Below are 20,069 nucleotides of genomic sequence, written 5' to 3' on the forward strand. Positions count from 1 at the left end.
AATATAAAATCTCTGACATTAATGAATGTGATTAAGCTGATTTGTTCTGAGACAAGAAGTATGGGGACTTTCTGCCTGAATTATGTAAGATGTGATGAAAACTTGTTCTAAGTGCAGTGTAACTGTAGCTTCTCATTGCATTTATTTTGTCATTAGCAGATGTTGAAAATGTGTCTTCAACAACGCGTGGAAATTAACCAACCAATATCTTCCCATAATACCTGAAAATGCAAGTTAGAAGTTTGTAAATGTTTATTTTCTGTCACCGTTTTCCATTCGGCGAATAAAGTCACACCATGCATTTTACTGTTTAAGTACTTGAATTTTCGATGAGGAATTATATTTTATGGTTTTAGGTTCCATTATGTTTTTTGTTGGGATTTTTTTGTGTTATAATATTTGATCAAATGTGTCAGTAAATCTCAGTCAGTACATTTTCTAACTGTAAATACTAACTCTAAATAACTGTAAATTAAAATGTAAAAATCTACAGAAACTATACATTTGTTATTAATTATTTAACGTTATTTGCATTTGATTCTGTTTAAAATTTTAGAAAATGGAATTAAACAGAAGGGGTGTGCTTATAAAGATAGTTTAAACACACTAGGCTTAAACTAAAGACATTACACTAATATGATAAGATCATTTCATATGGTATGAAATGAACTACAACTCAGAATAACTTCATGGTTACTGTTGTAAAATCCATTCCCTGATGGAGGGAAAGAGATGTTGTGTCGATTGTAGTGACACAAGGGGTCTTTCTTGGGAGCCTCACATACCTCTGAACTTGGTCTGTCCAAGGGTTGAAAGTCTGACGGCAGGAAGGGGTGATTATGTGCAGACGGTATGTGCCGCGGTGCCATGCCCATCTCGGGACTCGAGTCTGAAGCCAGTGCTGAAGCGGTCTCATATGCATCAACCCGAGCGGCACAACCGCGGCTGAGAATGTCATATGCCCCAGGAGCCTCTGGAATTGTTTTAGAGGAACCGCTGTGCCGGGCTCGAAGAGAGCGAGGCACCTGAGCACTGCCTGCGGGTGCTCGTTTGTGAGGCGCTCTGTCATTGAGACTGAGTTTAAATCCATGCCAAGAAAAGTGATGCTCTGAACCGGGGCAAGCTTGCTCTTTTCCCAGTTGACCTGAATCCCTAGACGGCTGAGGTGCCTAAGCACCTGGTCCCTGTGAGCGCATAGTAACTCTCGAGAGTGAGCCAGGATGAGCCAGTCCTCGAGGTAGTTGAGTATGCGGATGCCCATTTCCCTTAATGCTTCTGCGACCTTCGTGAAGACGAGAGGGGACAGGGACAGGCCGAAGGGGAGGACCTTGTACAGATACGCCTGGCCGTTGAACGCAAACCGTAGGAAGGGTTGAGGTCGAGGCAAGATGGAGACATGGAAGTACATGTCCTTGCATCAACCCGACAGTAAGAATAACAGTAAGAATCTGTTTCTGTGTGAGCATGTTGAACAGGAGATTTGCAAGGCCCGGTTGAGAACTTGCAGGTCCAAGATTGGCTGCAACTCGCCAACTTTTTTGGGTACGATGAAGTGCTGTAGTAACCCTTATTCATCTCGGCTCTATCGCGTCCTTGAGAAGCAGAGTCGTGATCTCTGCCTGTAAAGCACTGGCTTTTTTGCCGCGTACGGAGGTGGAGCAAATACCGGCAAAACGAGGTGGGAGCCGGGCGAACTGAATCACGTAGCTGAGTCGGATGGTCCTGGCCAACCAACGCTGTCCAAACTCCGCGTGAGGTGCACTAACAGGACGATCGCTTTTGACGTACCAGGCGGGGCTTCGCGGCAGGGGGGAGCAGGTAATAGCGCATCGGGAGGCAGAAGAGCGTCCCAAGGCTTGGGTGATGAGAAAAGACTCAAAGCACTTAACCTTGCTCCGCGCACCCGGCAGGGGGCGGGTTACAGACTGAGGAAGAGGTCCTGGAAAGGCGTCTTTGGAACTCGTCAGCGCCGGCCTGCCAGGGCTGAGCAGTTGCGGGTCCGGAGGCGAGGGAACTGCGTCCGGGGAGCCGGGACTGTACAGTTTTGGGGCCAGGGTGCCATGAGAACGGTGCGCACCGGCTGGGTGACTCAGGGAGTGAGGAAATCTCTCTTCAATTGAGAATGTGGGTACCGCAGCCCGAAGGTGGTGTGGCAAATGAAACAAGGATTCTCCTCCCGGCCCTCCACAAGGGTACGGAGTGGTCTTGGTACCAGCTCTGGAGCAAACGTCTGACTGCCTGGGTCGCCCGTCTTAGGAGCGCTTAGGAGTTTTCCTGATCCTGAAGCCATCGCCCACCCGAGTGCTTGCGCTGTGACCTTCATGGCTCTGAGAGCGAGGTCGTGGCAGAGCGCAGTTCCTGCAGCACGTCGGGGTCGGGACTACCTAGGTGCAGATCTTTGAGTGCCTTGGCTTGCAAGGCGGAGGCGGCCTGTCCTACAGGCTCTGGGGGGTAGTAACATGCGGTCCCGACAGGCGGTGGCTTTCTCGGGACATAGGTGGATCGCAACCGCTCTGTCCACCTGGGGGACCTCCGTGTACCTATGGGCCACCCTGCCATCCAGGGTAGTGAGAGCGGACGAGCAGAAGGGGTTCGGCAGTTCTCCACGACCGCGTCATCTCGTCATGCACTTCTGGGAAGAAAGGAACGTGGCTATGAGCGGCGCCCTGACTCGAGGAACCGATCGAGTAGCCGTGAGGGAGGACGGAAGTTTCCAGTCCAGCCTTGCGCTCACGGCGGCCTGGGAAAGCATAGTGGACATTCACGCGTCAGACTCGGACTGGCTGAGCAGACCCGAAGGTGGCAGCCCAGACAAGTTATCAGCACCAGACGCCGCTGTGACGCTCTCCGATGCAGTGGTGATGTAGTCATCCAATTTCGGGAGCTCAAGGGAGAATGCAGGCTGGCCGCAAGGAGAGCCGCACTCATACCGAGCTCGGACGGAAGCAAGCGAGTGTGCCAGGGTGTGGGTGATTCGTGGGGATTTACCCAGCGAAACAGAGCTCATCGTCATCCCTAAATCGCCTTCATCGCAAGCCGGGTCGTCCTCAATCCCGTGGGAAGAAGGAAAGACGCGGGGACGGCTGAAGTGGCTTTCTCTCCTGAGGAAAGAAAGCCGCGACCACAGCGTTGCCATGGCTATGATCTAGCACTGAGAACATGAACCATTCATAAAACGCTGCCTGCGTGCGATCGCAGCCCAGGCATGCGAGGCAGCTTTTATGACCGTCAGAAGTGGAGAGAAATCGACTGCATCCAGGAACTAAACAGAGACGGAAAAGACATCTTTAAAAAGACGTCCTGAAAAGGACGTTCAACGCCTGCAGTGTATTGCTCTTTTATGAGCGAAAGCTCTTTTAGAGAAACAAACTCTTGTGGGAGGGGAAAACACTCTTTTAAGCAGTGAAAGCGACGTCGAAGCACCCAGGGCTGTGGACTGCACAGCATGCAGAGAGAGAGAACGGCAGCTGGAAATGCACCGTAATATCCAACAGCAGTGCTTCTCGCCAATAGAGGTGAGTGGAACTCAGATTGCTGTTGCACAACCACTCGGCTCCGAAGAAAAAATCTGACTGACAGACGCACGTTTCCCTTTAAACCCGTATGTCCAGGGGCAGGACATGCAAATTCTGTCTGCCAATATCACATTGGCCTTTTCTCAAGTTCAGAGATACGCGAGGCTCCCAAGGAAGACACAATGTCCAGTGAGTGACAGAAGGGGAACTACTGTTATTCCTATCATCATTTTAGACAAGGGTGTGTGTGCTCTCACTTTGGAGAGCTCTTGAAAGTGTGAAATGGACATTTCCTTTTGTTTCATATCTGCTGCCTTTGACGTCAAATCTCATGAACCAGCAGGATAGTCGCTATTGAGGGACTTAGGACTTTGCATTTGTATGGTGCCATCAGCCAAGCAGCATTGTCAGGATGTCCTTCAGCTCTAGAATGATTAGTCACATGGCAGTTACGATTCAGATGACTGGCTTAAAAATGGCAGCTTCTCAATGTGTCTTATGTTCTTGAGGACTCGTTCAGTGTCATCATCCAATGCCTAACTTCAATTCCAATACTCAAGAACACATGTATTCAGAATGCATAAAATGTCATGGATATATTCTTGATTAGACCGAATATCAAGGATACATTAAATGGAGACTTGTGGGCAAGAACCCATTTGGAGTCCCAGAAGTCATAGCGGTACTCCGGTGACAGATGAAGGACAGTTATCATTGTTCACCCTCAAGAGTTTCCCGCTGTGAGCTTTTGAAAGTTTTACGGCTTGTGAGAGTCATCATACTTCATCAGCATTTGTTGTTTTGTAGGGCAATATTTTAATAAAGTCAAAAATACACTGAGGAAACAAATGTTAACAGACTTTATTCTGTTAACATTTCACTAGTTCTGCAAAACCTCACTAGTGTAATGCTAATAATGCTGTCACTGGTGTGTGATAATGCCAGTAAGTTCTCTTAGTGGCTACAAATGTGCTGGGATGGTCAATTGCATAACAGGAAGATCGCCGCACATCTCAAAGCTCGCAAAAGATGAGTTCAACATTCTACAAGTAGTCTTCATAAGAATGCAGGTCCGGTCTCTGAGTTCTTAACATTGAGATACAGCTAAAATGTATGGAACTGAGTACCCATTAGACCTCTTGGTCCAAGCAATGGCAGACAGGGGTTTGAAAAATGTGTAGGAGTATTTGGAAAACTTGTTTGGAAAACATTATTTTTGCAATTTAATTTGGTTTCGCTAGTAGCAAAAAAATTACACATTTCACAAATGATCTATTAAAGTGTGCATATAAATTATTAGCAATGTTAAAAGTGGAGTGGAAGTGCGGTTCTAGGGCACAGCTTGTTGGCCCTGTGAATATTTGCATTGGTATAAGAGGGAATTATGAGGAATTATAATTAGGAGGAAGGCTTTACACTGATGGTACTCTGAACTCTCCAATTAAGTCCAGCAGCCCTCTTTTAACCCAGGAGAGACCATTAAATGAGAGAGAGATGGACAGCCGGGCAAAGGGAAGGGAGGAATGCATTGTAAATCATCTAGACTCCCGCATCACACATTTGCTTCTGAACGGCAGCGTGAAGATTGAGGATAAAACTCATCTGAAATATTTATCATCCTTTCACTGATCCAGCCCCTTACACATGACAGTCAGGAGAGATGCTGCATCAATAATTACAGAGGAGGATGCACTGTGGATGAGAAAGTCAGACAGAGCGAAGAAAAGGGATGATAGAGGAGGAGAGCAAGCTAGCAGAAAGACTGGAGAGGGACAGCTCTGCTGAGAGTGTGCGGCAGATTCCACTGTGTCAGCATCAAAGGGAATAACTCACATGTCAAAGCGCAGATTCTGCTTCTCCTCAAAGAAATAGTCCAGGATGTACTTTCTCACAAAGTCCGGGTTCAGTGTGTTGTCAATGACTTCAGTTCTCCCAAACTAGACAAAGAGAGAGAGAGAGAGAGAGAGAGAGAGAGAGAGAGAGAGAGAGAGAGAGAACAGCATCATGGGAATGATTAAGTTGTCATAGTCCATAGAAATGTCAATTTCTCTTTTTTTCTGTTCTTTTTGTTAACAGAATGTTTACAGTAGCTCTGCGGACACAACAGCAGCCGCAGGAAAAACTGAGACAAGAAGAGGTAATTGTTAGCAGGATGCTTTGAGAGGTGGAGTATTTCTGCAACTGTTGAAAGCCCATATGAAAGACAAACCACAAGAGAGATCTCTTTAATATCTCAGTTTTTTTTCTACTAGACAACAATGAGATGAAATGGATAGCAAATTGAGACTTTTTATCCTGATAAAATTAAACCTGGTCTCATAGAATCAAGTTGTTCCTCTATTTTGGCTAAATTATTTTTATGTAGCTCGTAGTACATTTCACAACACTTTCCTGGTAAAATGAACACTAGAGGAAAGAAAAAAAATAATATTTTTTTTTTTTTGGAGAAAGATGTGATGCAAAGTTGATACATAAATGCCTCCTGAATTACAATACATTTTCTCTTGGAGTAATAGGAACCCCAGCTCATAATCAGCAATGTGTGCGTTTGTGTGGCATTCATCTGTGTGAGTGTGTGCATGCAAAAGAAGTGCACACAGGCAATGAATACTCACGAATATTTATGGAGCTTATGCTTAGCATGCCACTTTTATGGCAGATTGTCACAGTTTATTCCTCCATCTGCACATATGCGGTACTACAAATTTGATGCCAATTTCTGTTAATACACAAATAATGGCACTCTGCTCCAGCTCTCTAGTAATGAATGAATTACTATAACCATAAACATTACACTCCTAATATCCAATATAAAAAATACAGTAAACGCTTTGTAAGGTTCTGTACCTTGTTGGTTTTATGTTAAAAAAAACTTCTGCTTTGGAATCAAAGAGAGATCTTACCAATTATTAAAAAAACATCTCTCAGAATTAAAAATATACACATTCAAATGGAATGAAACGTGCACATTAAAAAATAAAATAAAAATATAATAATCTCAATTCATATCCAACCCAGCTCACATGAGAAATAGTCTTTCCGAATACATTGAGGGAGAGAAGAGAAGAGAAGAGAAGAGAAGAGAAGAGAAGAGAAGAGAAGAGAAGAGAAGAGAAGAGAAGAGAAGAGAAGAGAAGAGCACTGTGTGGCATGGGGGCGTGGTCATGTGTCTGTCTGCGGGAGAGGGAAAGTGGTAAGGCTTGACACCTGGGCTGTAATTACTCTAACACGTATCTCTCATTATAGTGATGGTGGAGGGAGACCTGATAAGGCATGTCAGAGTGGACGAGAGAGTGGCAAATAGCAGTGGTGTCTGAATGACCGGCAGCAAAACCCAGAGACTGCATCATTTTAGGAGATTTTAAAAGCCCTGTTTGAGTTGGCCACTGAGAGACGTTTTGTTTGATCTAAAGTGTGTGAAGAAAATAAATGCTCAACTGTTCGCTGTTTCCTGACTCCTCCATTGCCTACGAACCTGGATCTTTCACACACTGTGTTCTTGAATTATGCTCTACAATTGCTTCCCTCAGCTAATTGTGTTTTCCATGAATAATTAAACAGGCAGATGAGAAATACATAAATAAATGAATCACCAGAAGGGGGTTAGAGCGCACTGGCTAGGTAGAAATGAAGAAGGCGGCAGCTTACTGTGATGATAAGGTGATGTAAATATAAAGAACATGCCACAGTTCTAATTACAAATAAAGAAAGAAGCTGTATCATAATAGGTTGATCATCACACAAACATGCAGTGTAATATAGGTCTTAGTGTTGTTGCTTTTTGCAATTCCATTCAGAGGTTTTTGGCTGTAGTTTAGAGTGTTGTAAACTCCAATTTCCAAATCCTGTACCCTGCACCACATATATCACTATAATATCGTAAAAAAATTAGGTTGAATATGAATTTCATCTAAACAGATGAGAGAAAATGAGAAAGACAGATTGAGAGCAGGAGGGGTTATGGAGAAGAGAAAGAAAACCCAGCAAAACCATGTTTCAAATCAACTCTCCGCCTCTGTGTGCACCTAAGACAGACCACTTTATTGCAATTCATATTTCAATGCCATCAATTTGAGGGCAGTGGGTCGGAAATGACTGAACACTCCCAAACACAGCTCTTTGAGAGAAGCAAGTCTTTAGCATTAACAAAATATTGCTTTAAAAGCAGTGACTACACACCTCAATGCACACTTTACATAACATCTTCTATAAATTATTTGATTGACCAGCTGCTGTAAACCTTTATTTACAGCCACATAGTCGCTTTACTGTTTGCTATATGGTGCATCGTTACGTCTGTATTGTACTGGCCTACTGCTTTTACTAGCATCCGCTTTTTTTTAAATGCTTTTGGGGAAATGGGGAAATCTTATCAGAAAGAAAAATATCTACATTAATGCATCACAAACTGCCAGTGGAAATGTGAAATCTTGACCTCTAATTAAGTTTAAAAGAGGCTGCCAAATCATTGTGGTGAAAAGGGGTGAAATAAGTTGTATGGTCCATGTGCATAAAGAAGACTTCTACAAAAGCATAAGCACAAGGTCACATTTACAGACAAAGAGAAGAAAACAACACAGTAATATCCAATTCGGGGCAGATGACATTTACAGGCTTTGAGATTCACAATAATTTGCAAATGCAGAGACTGCACTATAACTGCTGATGAGATGAGAGGGTGAAATCACAACAGTGGGAAAAAATTAAGTTAATGCAAATTATAAGCCCCGGAAGAGAGAAGTTATCTAATTTAAAATAGGATAATCAAATCAACGATTTTCTTTCCAAATAACAGTAATGAAAAACAGTCGAGCTCTAACTGAAAATATTTGTTATGTGCTCGGATTGCTGCAAACCGTCACAGTCAATAGAGTGGAGCCTTTTAGAAAGTGAATCTCATTTTGCAGACATAAAAAGTACATCTATTGGATTTCTAAGATTTATGCAAATAGCTTTACATATCATCATTGTTATATCTGAAATATTTACCACCCAAAATGATTTATACTTTTTACAAAGCCTATTAAAAGAGTTTATCATGGCACTAATATCCATATCCATAGGAAAATAAAAATTGTATCTGTTTAATTTGAATCATTATGAAACTGACTTTATAGTTCCGATTGTATGAGCCACACTCCAAGCCACTGTAAAATAGCCACTCTACTGTATAAATGCACACGTGACTACATCACTGTGACTGCACTTTTAGTTTATGATTATATCTATAGATCTATTATATCTATTGTAAATTGTCTATATAAAGAAAACCCCTTAACCAGAGTAAAATTATTGTATCACAGTCTCACTGGATTATTGCTTATAAGGCGTTCATGAATAAATAACCATAGATAGAAAAGGTATAACTGGACAAAAGGTTGATGCATAAAAGATGGAGTAACCAGACTGTGGACACAATCACATGCACGTCTCTCAGTCAAAATAAGGTGCTTAGGCTTTGTCACTAACAAAGACAGAAACACACATATGCCCAAATCTCAAAGAGACAGGCACACGCACAAAGAAAACTCAGTCCTTGTCAATCCCTTAAAGCTTGACTGTCTCGTTTTCACAGGTGTTGATACACCCAAACAAGAGGCATTGTACATTGCAGAATCACGGAGTAAATGTCTACACAGCTAATCGGGGTTAGCAACCTGCTTAGTATTATGTAAGCTACTGTCTTAAGAGAGAAAAATGCAGCATATAAATACTGTCTGTGAACCAACTTTGAAAGAAAAATAATCTTTGGTGGGGAAGCTTTACTTCTAAAGAAATTAATTTTAACTTCGAAACATAAGTATACAATCATGACAACTCATGTGAAATAAAGACTCCAGTCATTTCAGTAATCTAACAGCAATTTTATTTTACATGGAGGGGGTCCCCTCATAGGGGCTACCATGTTAGAATCACATGACCAGCCTAATAGAGTGCCACAGTGCCCACACTCTTATTCAGTTATCTGGGTTCAGGAACTATTTTCACCATTCATTTCCTCCACAAACGTTTAAAAAAAGAGTTTTAAACCTTGAAGCAAACCAACCAGCTCCGAGGTAAATCACAACATCACAAACTTTGTTTTGAGGCAATAAAGTATTTAAAAATCCAACAAAAATACAAAAGGTACAAGACTGTGTACTTATTGTATTTCATAAGGGCACAAATGACAATGCCACGAAGCATTGCGAATTATGACATTGAAGAAAAAACTATGGGACTATATAAAGCTATTGATTTTAGTTTGTTGATTTGAATTATAGAAACAATTTATTTTATGTTTATTGCAATATAATCCGATATGTACAAATAGATAAGTAGTTTAAGGGTGAAGAGAATCAATTACATCATTTACAGTTCATTATGCGAGTGGGCGGTCTCACTGAGGCACGTTTTGCAGGCTTCTTTTGCCTCGGTTTACTGAGTGGTGAAGCTGTCTCTGCTGGACTATGGTTAATGTAGTTGTTTAACATGAATTCCATAACAACTAAGTTTAAATAACTAACAAAGTTTCATTTTTAAACATTTAAGTTGAAATAACGCAGATGGATGGCTTCAACGGAAGCATATACAGGTACTATCAATGAACAACCTTGTAGCTCATGGTAGGTCTGCCTTTGAAGTTATTAAGTTAAATTAAGTTAAATAAGTTGTCAATTAAAATAAATTTGTCTATGGGATAAATAAATGGGACTTTTTCTTATGGAGCCAAACTGTTGTGCTCAGTACTACTATACTACTCAGTAACCGCCCTGTTATTGAACACTTTCACTCAGCGATTTAATTAATCTTGTCTGACTTTCTGCAATGGCTTCAGTAATTAAAAACTATTGTGTTTGAATGATGCTGCATCCATGCAAATAGGTGTCGATTTAAGTCCAAGATGACAAAAAATTACTGAGTTCACCTTTAAGTATTATTAAGTATTCTAATTATTTTTTCTTAAAAAATGTGTCTGTCGAAAAAGATTTGAACTTGTAACATTTACGCACCTTACACAAAAAATTTTGCTCTATGCCACAGCAGCCACATCATGCTGGGGGTGAGCCCCTCTGAGGGCTAATGTACAACACCAAAAACATTAACCTAGGACCTGGGCCTTTTTAGATCCCATTTACACCTGGTATTAAAGGAACTGTATGCAATTTTTTTATGGAATGAGAAAAATATTGCATGAGAAAATATTTCTATTCCCTGAAAGATATCACTGAAATGATTGTCCTAAAATACCTCACCAGTTTCTATGACAGCACTAGACAGCAAACCACATAGAGAAATGTGTCCGTAGACACATTCTTTGATCAGCCAATCAAAACTTTGATGTGCTTCCTGCCTGTTAACCATAGTTAACAGTCATAGTTTTGCATGCTCTCATAGTGTAGTTGTTTTTGCTCAGTTTTATGGAAATTTCAAGCTGGCTAATATTGCTTACAGCACCTTTAAGATGCATTTGAAACAGGACACTCACCTAAAGACAGGTGTAAAAGAGGTCTAAAACTTTTACTTGAGCTGTGTTTTGGCTCTGCTCTTCTACATGAATGGTTTGAGCTCAGTGACATTGCCCATGTGTTTTCATGACTGGGAGATATAAAGAACCGAAGTCATAATGTTCTATTTTCATGTTGATATTATGTTATTCTATTGAACATTTACCGAAAAGTTACTTTTCTTTGATAAAGATAGACAACACTCGTATTTACATATTTTGAATTAGTTAATTATACATTTATAGCACTTTTCTGATACTGCACTTCAAAAAAATGTACATAGGGAGGACTCTTCTCAACATTATTTTTTATTTGATTATTAAGTCTTTTATCAATTTACGATTATTTAGTATTTATGTCTGTATTGTACTGCACTTATCAAATTAAGAGGTGAATCACAGGATATGGCTCGTATGACTTCAATTGAAGACTTCATTATTTTAGATTTTATTGTACATCCTCAATTGATAATGCAAGTAAAACCATAATACCACAATAGTACATTACATCTATGCACTGGACACAATAAAACTGTAAACTAAGTAATAATGGGGATGAAATTTACTTTATTAAACAGGAAAATAATATAAAACAAAATATGCTATATAAATATTACAATACTATGTAGGATTTTATATGTAAATAATTAGTTTAAGAATCTTGGCTGGTTCGGCCACCAATGTAGGATAAATGACAAATTATCATATTAGAAATTTTTTATTAAAACTTCACCATTAAATATGTAATACAACAGTATCGTTGTATCTGCTCACAATTTATAAGTGAGGAATTTAGCTCAAGAAGGGGATTATGATTAATTCGGTGAATATTGAAATAATTCAGGTTTTGTCTGATCAATATGCAGCCAGCGCTGAGTTGATATAATGTATTTGTTATCTCTTTAGAATAATCCTATTCTCATGGCCATTGAAAATAATAGCACAAATATGTTGAAATATTGTTTGAGCATGGAGGGTAGATCTTAAGAATCAAGTGACAAGTTACCTAGCAAAATATACCACAGTCATCTACTCTTTGAATACAAAAAAACTTTATTGACAACATAAACTAAACTAACACACAGATGAAACATGAACACAGATTAATGAATGAATTTTGACAGAATGAATGAAATGATCTGTAACAGGAAAATGAACTTTATGGAGTCCTTACAACATGCCTTTAAAACCATAAATAATTCATTTAGTAAGGTGTGATTTGAGATTGGGTTTCTCAAATTATATTAAATGAACACCAGCACCAGCTTTCAGCGAAAGCTTGGAGGTCTGTACTTTGCGTTACGTTGTATGGCGTTGAAGTCCATGATGTCCTTTGGCTTGGCTTGTGGAAGTTTGTGTTTAGTTGATTTTGAAGTTCTGAAGAAGTTGGAGGGTCGGTTTCTTCAGAAATAGACTGTGCACGCTGGATTGATGATGGCAAATGATGATAACTCTCAGAACTCTGAGTTCCAAAGAGAAAGAGAGTGAGGTTTGCCTCCGCCCAACGGCTCCGGGACGCCTGCCGGAGGTGGCTGCTAGTGCGGGACCGCGACGTCGAGGGAATCATCGACCAGGTCGTGCTGGAGCAGTTTGGCCAAAGCTTGCCCAGGAGAATGGCAGAGTGGGTCCAGTGCCACCGCCCGGTTTGCTGGAGGCAGCCGTCCGGCTTGCGGAGGACCACATGGCGGCGATCCCGAGGGCAGAGGAGCCCTCTCTCTCTCTCTCTCCCTCTCTTCCCCATTCCCCTGTATGTTCCCCTGTTCTCTCCCCTTCCAACAGCTGCTCCGTTGGGGTGGATGATAGCGGCAAGAAATCCACTACGGCATATCCCTCCGCCTTCCTGGGTTTCGGCACAAGTGTAAGTTACACAAGTGAGTTAATATAAAAGGAGGCGGCGAGAACCGGCTTGAAAATATAACTAATATTTTAATGAAGAACTTAAACGAAAAGACAAACACACAAAGGTGTCGGACACCTGCCAGTAAATGCTCTCTCTCTCTCTCTCTCTGTCACACCACTGTCCACAGTCGGCCTTTATCCCTCTCAGAGGCTTGATTAGCTGGCTGTAGCCAGGCCTGCTCCACGGTCCAGGCCCGCCTCTGCTCCACGGTCCAGTACCGCCTCTGCTCCAGGGTCCAGCACTCACACCTGCCACAGCTAACGAGTCAGCATCCACGCCTTCCATGGCCAAGTCAGGATCCTGCCATACCATGTTACCGTATCATGCCATGTAATTGTGTCTCATCCCCATTGGTTCATTGTTTCATTAGCTTGTTAGCAGTCTCATTATCTTGTTTAGATTTCTGTGTGTTCATTGGTTGGTTATTACTGTCATGTGTTCTCCCAAGTCCAAGCATTTATCCCTAATGCTTGCCATTGTCCATTGTCGAGTATTGTGAATGTATCGTTGTTGGTGTGCAGTGATCTGTGTCAAGTTTATAGTCAAGCCAAGTCATGTCAAGTCAAATTTAGTCAAGTTGTTCATGTTTATGTTTGGATTCATATAAACTGCATTTGAGTTTTTGCACTTCATCGTCATCGTCTACCTGCCTCGTTACAGTGATTGATGTTGTCATGAAATCAGAGATCCTCCCCTCAAAATCAGAAGGGTCAAAAGAGATCACTTATGTAAATGGTCATGTGTCTCGCCGTATACTTGTAATCAGATGGGGCAGTGTCAACCAGCCTTTAGACAAAAATCCTAGAATTGCCTCTGGTCTTCCTGCAAAAATCTCTCACGTTACTATTGTTATGTGTTCTGTTCCATGTGAATCTTTTCATGTTCAAGGTCTTTCTTTGCTAGCTCATTGATGGATTTAAAAGCCAGAGGAAGTCAGATTTTCAGTTGATTGCTATGACCTGCCAAAACACAATTTAATTGTGATACATCTTGACCCCTGAGCTGGGCAGCATTACAAATGCATTTGCTGGTGACTTCTGAGCTTTAACGCTAATCGGTAACAGAAAGTGTACAATCATCTTAACAGCAAATCACTCAGGGAAATGGGGACAGACTCATGAATATTCAACAGGAAAATCAATGGGCAGTGATGGGAACCAGAGGGCTATGGAAAGAGTACAGGGGGTGGACCATAGAGAGAGCGAGAGGATATGTAGAGCTGATTAGGGGAAATGAGGGCATCTCTGTCAGAGTTGATTGTAGGCTTGTTTCTCGAACATGGACACTTACCTCACGCCACTGCTTAGACTCCACTCCTTGAGTGTAAAGAATACACACTGAGAAGAGAAGAAAGAAAAATCAGCATATTCTCCCTTAAAAAAAGAGCTTTTATGATCAGGTGGGTAGAACGCAAGGATGTAACCAAAATTCAAGATGGTAACAAATGTTAACATTTTGGAATCTATGATTGAAAACCCCATATTGATCAACCACTATTCTAAACATTAGGGGGAATGTGTCCTCATTCTGTGTCTGTGGTGACTTAATCAATCTCTGAGCAATGACATTTTCTTCTAGCAAGAATCAGAGATACAATTGTGACAAGACTCTCCATGTCACACACTTTGTATTTCATAATCTGTTTGGCTTTGGTGAGAAATGAATGTACACTTGTCTACGGATACCCTCATCACAGATGGGCACGTGGCTTATGAAGCATATGTATTCAGGGGGCCATGAGAGTTCATGCTCTGAATAGATAAAGCAATTTTGTGTTTTTGTTGATAGTGAAGATAAGCTGTCACATTATGATGCAAATGCTATGCTCGTGTTTGAGGGAAGAAATAGCAGAGTAGACAAATTGCAGGCAAAGTGCAGAGAACAGAAGAAAGTCAGAGAAGCATGTGGGAAGAGACCGAACATGAGAATGATGTGTCAGTGAGGTACAGACCCTGGGGAATGAGTTGTTAAATGCGTGTGTGATGTTCTGCATGCACAGAACATTTAAAGCTCATGTGTGTAATTTTTGCTGTTAAAATTCCTTCAATCCCAGATTAATATGCAGAGTTTACTTATATAAGTCCTTTTTGGCTTGAATCCACCTAAAAAAGTGTAACACGGTGGCTCTTTGATGCTTTCAAAACAGTGCTCAACCAAATATACTTTGCCTACAATACATTGTATATATGATCAAGGTATGGAAAGTTGCAGTGTTAGTATATATAAAAAATAGTGTGTATGTCATATAAAAAGAGCATGGTGGTACTTACAAGGATCAGACTTGGAGAATGTGTCTCGATCTAGCAGGTTTCTGGGGAAACAGGAGAAAAAGATGTTCATACAAGAAATCAGTGTATTCCTGATTATACAGGTAACTATGGTCAAACAATTCAGGCTTAATATGAATACAGATGCCTCACACAAATAAACTTCATAGAGTTCTCATTTACATGTAATTTCAACATCCATCCCTGTAGTTCCCTTGGTACCAACAAATTATAATTTTTTTAACATTGAAGTTGCACTACCTAGTGTTTCATTCCCATATGTGAAAGAAAGGTTGCAATTCTCTTTTTGCACACACACTTGCACATGTTTTCTTCAATTATTCCAAAAATTCAATGGGCCATTTTAAAGCTTAAGGAGAGGCATATGGCTACACAAACATCAGCCAAGCGCTAACACAGAATACAAGAATCACTCCAACAATTTTTTCAAAAGCAACTATTGTGTATCATATATCTCTTATATTGTTGTGCCAAGGAGATCGTTAATCAGGTTTCTTATGTACAAGTGTAGCATGTGTTTCTTCTCGACACCACAAATAATTCACTGACACTGTCTTTGATGGACCACGTCTGCAATTTATTAAAGAACAGGACAGGAATTAAAGACACACACACTTGTGCTAAATCAACTCCATGACATTTTCTGAAATGTGATCCACCATTTTTTAAAGTTTGTAAAGCCATTTGAATAACGCAAACTGTCTCGGTTATTGTCGTAACCTCCATTCAATGATGGAGGGAACGAGACGTTGTGTTGATGTAGTGACACTAGGGATCGCCCTTGGTAGCCCCAAACACCTCTGATCCTGGAGAAAAGGCCAATGGGAATTGGTGAGTGGAATTTGCATGCCACTCCCCCAGACATATGGGTATAAAAGGAGCTGGCTTGCAACCACTCAATCAGGTTTTGTGCTGAGCAGCAGAGACAAGGTCCTGGCCATTTCAGAAGGTAGTTCAGTGTTGTGCAGGAAGGACACAACGTCCTGTTCCTTCCATCGGGGAACGGAGGTTACGACAGTAACCGAGACGTTTCCCTTCTGTCACTCACTCGACGTTGTGTCGATGTAGTGACACTAGGGGTCCCTATACAAAATGGCATGACTAACTGAACTGTGTTACGTGGACTGGTGGTGCGAGATGGGCAGACCTCCTCATGCCTCATAGCCAGCGCACCCGGCCATCATGTAACCTCTTCCAACCCTCTTGCAGGCGTCAAAGTCGACTGCCCAAAATTAAAATCTCCTGCAGGATGGAAAGCGATCCGACTGCAAACCTCTGGGGGTCTTCGCGTCGGGAAGAACACCACTTAGCGAACAGATGCCTCTTCAGGGCATACAGGCGCCTCATAGTGGGAGCCCTGGCCTGAGTGATTGTGTCTACCTCTGCGGGTGGTAGGCCACTTAGGTCTTCCACGTCCCGTCCAAGGGCCAGACATGGAGGTTCCAGAGGTCTGGTCGCATGTGCCAGATGGTGCCCCGTCCCTGAGAAAGAAGGTCCTTCCTCAGGGGAATTCGCGAGGAGCATGATATCTGAGAACCAAGTCTGGGTGGGCCAGTAAGGTGCTACTAGGACGACCTGCTCCTTGTCCTCACTGACCTTGCACAACGTCTGTGCAAGTAGGCTCACTGGGGGGAACACATACTTGTGTAGCCCCGGGGGCCAGCTGTGTGCCATCGCATCTGTGCCGAGGGGAGCCTCGTTCAGGGCATACCAGAGCAGGCAGTGTGAGAATTCCCAGGAAGCAAACAGGTCCACCTGTACATGACCAAATCGACTCAAAATCAGCTGGACCACTTGGGGGTGGAGTTTCCACTCTCCCCCGAGCATGACTTGCCGCGACAGCGCATCCGCTGTGCTGTTGAGGTTGCCTGCCAAAAAGAAACGGTGCCCGGCAGTCATGATAACGATGGCCGTGGACACTGACTGTGTGACCAAGGAAGTGAGGAAACCGCTCTTTTCTTGAAAATGTAGGTACCACAGCCCTTTGGGGTGTGCAGCGAAATGATAAGAAAAGGTAATCAAGGATTCTCTGCCCGGCCCCCCAACAGGGGAAGGAGTGGTGCTCCTGTGTAGTGGGTCTCTGACTTCCTGGGCTGCCCGTCTCAGGGGTGCTTCGAAGCCTTCCTTGGGTTTCTTATCTGTATGTAGAAAGACCGAGGCGGGGAGACGCTGGGGTGGCTTTCCCTCTGACGAAATAAAGCCGCGACCGCAACGTTGACATGGTCATGTTCTCGCAATGAGGACAAGAACCATCCATGAAAGATGTCTCCACATGGGTAGTGCCCAGACACTTGAGACAGCGAACGTGGCCGTCAGAAGCGGAGAGATAGCGACTGCAACCAGGAATAATACATAAATGAAAAGACATCATGAAAAAGATGCTTTCGTAAGTGCCACTCTTAAGTAAGTAAATATACTCTTTATGAGGAAAGAATATACTCTTTTAGCTTCTGAAGCACCCAGGGGCGTTGTCTGCACAACTCCGGTGCAAGAGGGGGAGAAACCGTTATAATGTGCCGTAAATCCAACAGCTTCACTGGATATAGAGGTGAATGGACCGGCAGACTAATTCAGCTCGCTGAACACAACCGCTCGGCTCTGAAGAAAGGTTCTGAATGAGTGGGTGCAAGCCAGCTCCTTTTATACCCGTATGTCTGGGGGAGGGGCATGAAAATTCCACTCACCAATTCCCATTTGCCTTTTCTCAAAGAACAGAGGTGTTTGGGGCCCCCAAGGGCAACCCCTAGTGTCACTACATCGACACAAGGTCGAGTGAGTGACAGAAGGGGAACCACATTTAAAATGGCCCGCTGGAGGCAATATTAATATAACTAATTCAACAGATCATTAACACAAAACTTTAAATATACTTAAATCTAATGGTAATAAATCACATACATGAACACAAGCCAGCATTAAAATTAATCCATAAGTTTTGACTGAAGACTTGTCTTAAATTACAATTTTACAATTTTAAGCAGAGCTTGGTGACAACATTACTGTCTAACTGAAGTCTCAGGCCGTTCTAACTTCTAAGCGAAAGCAGGATCATGGATGTGATTAAATAACTTGCCAATTACGTCACTCAAATGTAAAACTAGAGATGTTTTTTTATGCATATTTTTCTCATACTCTGCTGAGATATTAATAAAGTATAATGCACAGAATACACAAAAAAGAAAAATAATAGATATTAAATCATTTTTTGAATAGGCCTCTACATAAATACACCCAATACATCAACATAAAGATAATTAAAGTTGCTGGAATGGTCATGTAAAATCCATAACAGTACACAAGAACCTGAATCAGGTTTATAAAAAGGTGGCCAGAGCCAAACACAACATTTACATTCATTTATTTATCAGATGTATTTATCCAAAGTGACTTACAAATGAGGAAAACGTCAAAAGTGATTCAGGCGGCAACATATATATCTGTAGGAGTTATTGATTTGGACCTCAGCTGTAGCTTTATGGTCAAGATTGGACTTTTCTAACACTGTAATATAAAACCTAAATCTCAAGGTAGGGGTGCCATTAAAAGGAAAGTTAGTGAAATCACCACTGTGCCCTTGATCAATGCACCTAAGTTGAAAAGTTAGCTAAAATTAAAGGTATACCTCCAACCAGGAGAGGAAGGGCCAGTTATCAGAGGGGTGCTTGAAGTCAGATTCCTGCTGTGCCACTGTAATTTAACCAACAGTTGCCCATTGGACTCTATCCCTGGGTAATAAATTAAACTGTTTTCTAATTGAATAAATATCGAGAGGTATTTCAGAACAGAAAAAAAAACGTAATCTTTTCATCAGGAGAATAAAATGTTTCATGCAAATCATGCAAAAATCTGCTCAAAAACTGGAATCTTTGGCACAATGAAACTGTATTGTATCCCATTCAGTGAGCTATTGGCATCTAATTTCATTCTCATGAACTGAATCTTTCATCAGAGACATCAGCACTGATCACATCTGAGATTCATGCTGGCATGCACATTCAAAAGACTATCTGACAGTTCGCATCATTAAATGATCTCTGGTAATGATTATACACACCTATGAAATTGAGGTCTATATGAAAACAATGAAAATCCATTTGTTTTGATTCGACAAGCTTGAAAAATATCTGATTTCTGTCACAATAGAAGTGCCAGAGGAACCCATTTTTAATTAAATTTTATGTGTGGTTCTGGATTTTTTAATAGCTGCTTGAATATTCAGAAACAGTGTTCTCTAATACTGGTGTGTGTCAGCAGCTACATATTTTAATGCGCATTGTCGTGTTTAACCTCTAACGGACACTGGCAGAAGAAAAACACTGTCCTATTAAACATTCATGGAATTGAAGACATTTTAAAATAGACTCTTTCTTAACCCTTTACCAGTGTTACATTGAGTGCTGAGAACTCAACAAGAAAAGAGTTCATTTAGGAACAGAATCAACAGCCATTTAATAGAAAAGAAATAATTTGCCTGAACCAGAGCAGTCACTGAATAAACTCAATTTATATAATTTAAAATATTTTATTTTATTTATTTATTTATATTTTGTATATGATTGGTATTAAATTATACAGGTGCCAAAAAGACAATATAAATCAAATATATTCTTTGATTTAGCCACACAGATATATTTTTTTATTTCTGTAGCACTCTGTGAATCAGTTTTTTGTTTTCATTCTGAATTTCGTCCTAGCCACTGAACACTCTTTGGTTGAGTGTTTTTCCCTTCTGAATGAGTGGGTTTTCATGGATTCCATCTGTTATTAATTATTTTGTATTTCCTCCTCAATTTGGAATGCCCAGTTCCCAATGCATAAGGACTCGCCTCAATCCGGGTGGTGGAGGACGAATCTCAGTTGCCTCTGTGTCTGAGAACATC

At 41.4% G+C, this 20,069-nt stretch overlaps 1 protein-coding gene across 1 annotated transcript in view; it reads right to left on the reverse strand.

Annotated features, from left to right (window-relative positions):
* The window catches only part of LOC127630855 (copine-5-like), a 117,872-nt gene that overhangs the window by 83,080 nt on the left and 14,723 nt on the right, over nt 1-20,069 (reverse strand). Inside the window, exons 2-4 of the mRNA XM_052108688.1 lie at nt 15,172-15,212; nt 14,192-14,238; nt 5,349-5,452 (exon numbers count right to left, since the gene is read on the reverse strand). Of these exons, the coding sequence (XP_051964648.1) occupies nt 5,349-5,452; nt 14,192-14,238; nt 15,172-15,212 (192 nt within the window). The remainder of the gene's footprint in view (nt 1-5,348; nt 5,453-14,191; nt 14,239-15,171; nt 15,213-20,069) is intronic.

This window comes from Xyrauchen texanus, chromosome 37 (genome assembly GCF_025860055.1).
Source record: "Xyrauchen texanus isolate HMW12.3.18 chromosome 37, RBS_HiC_50CHRs, whole genome shotgun sequence".
NCBI lineage: Eukaryota > Metazoa > Chordata > Actinopteri > Cypriniformes > Catostomidae > Xyrauchen > Xyrauchen texanus.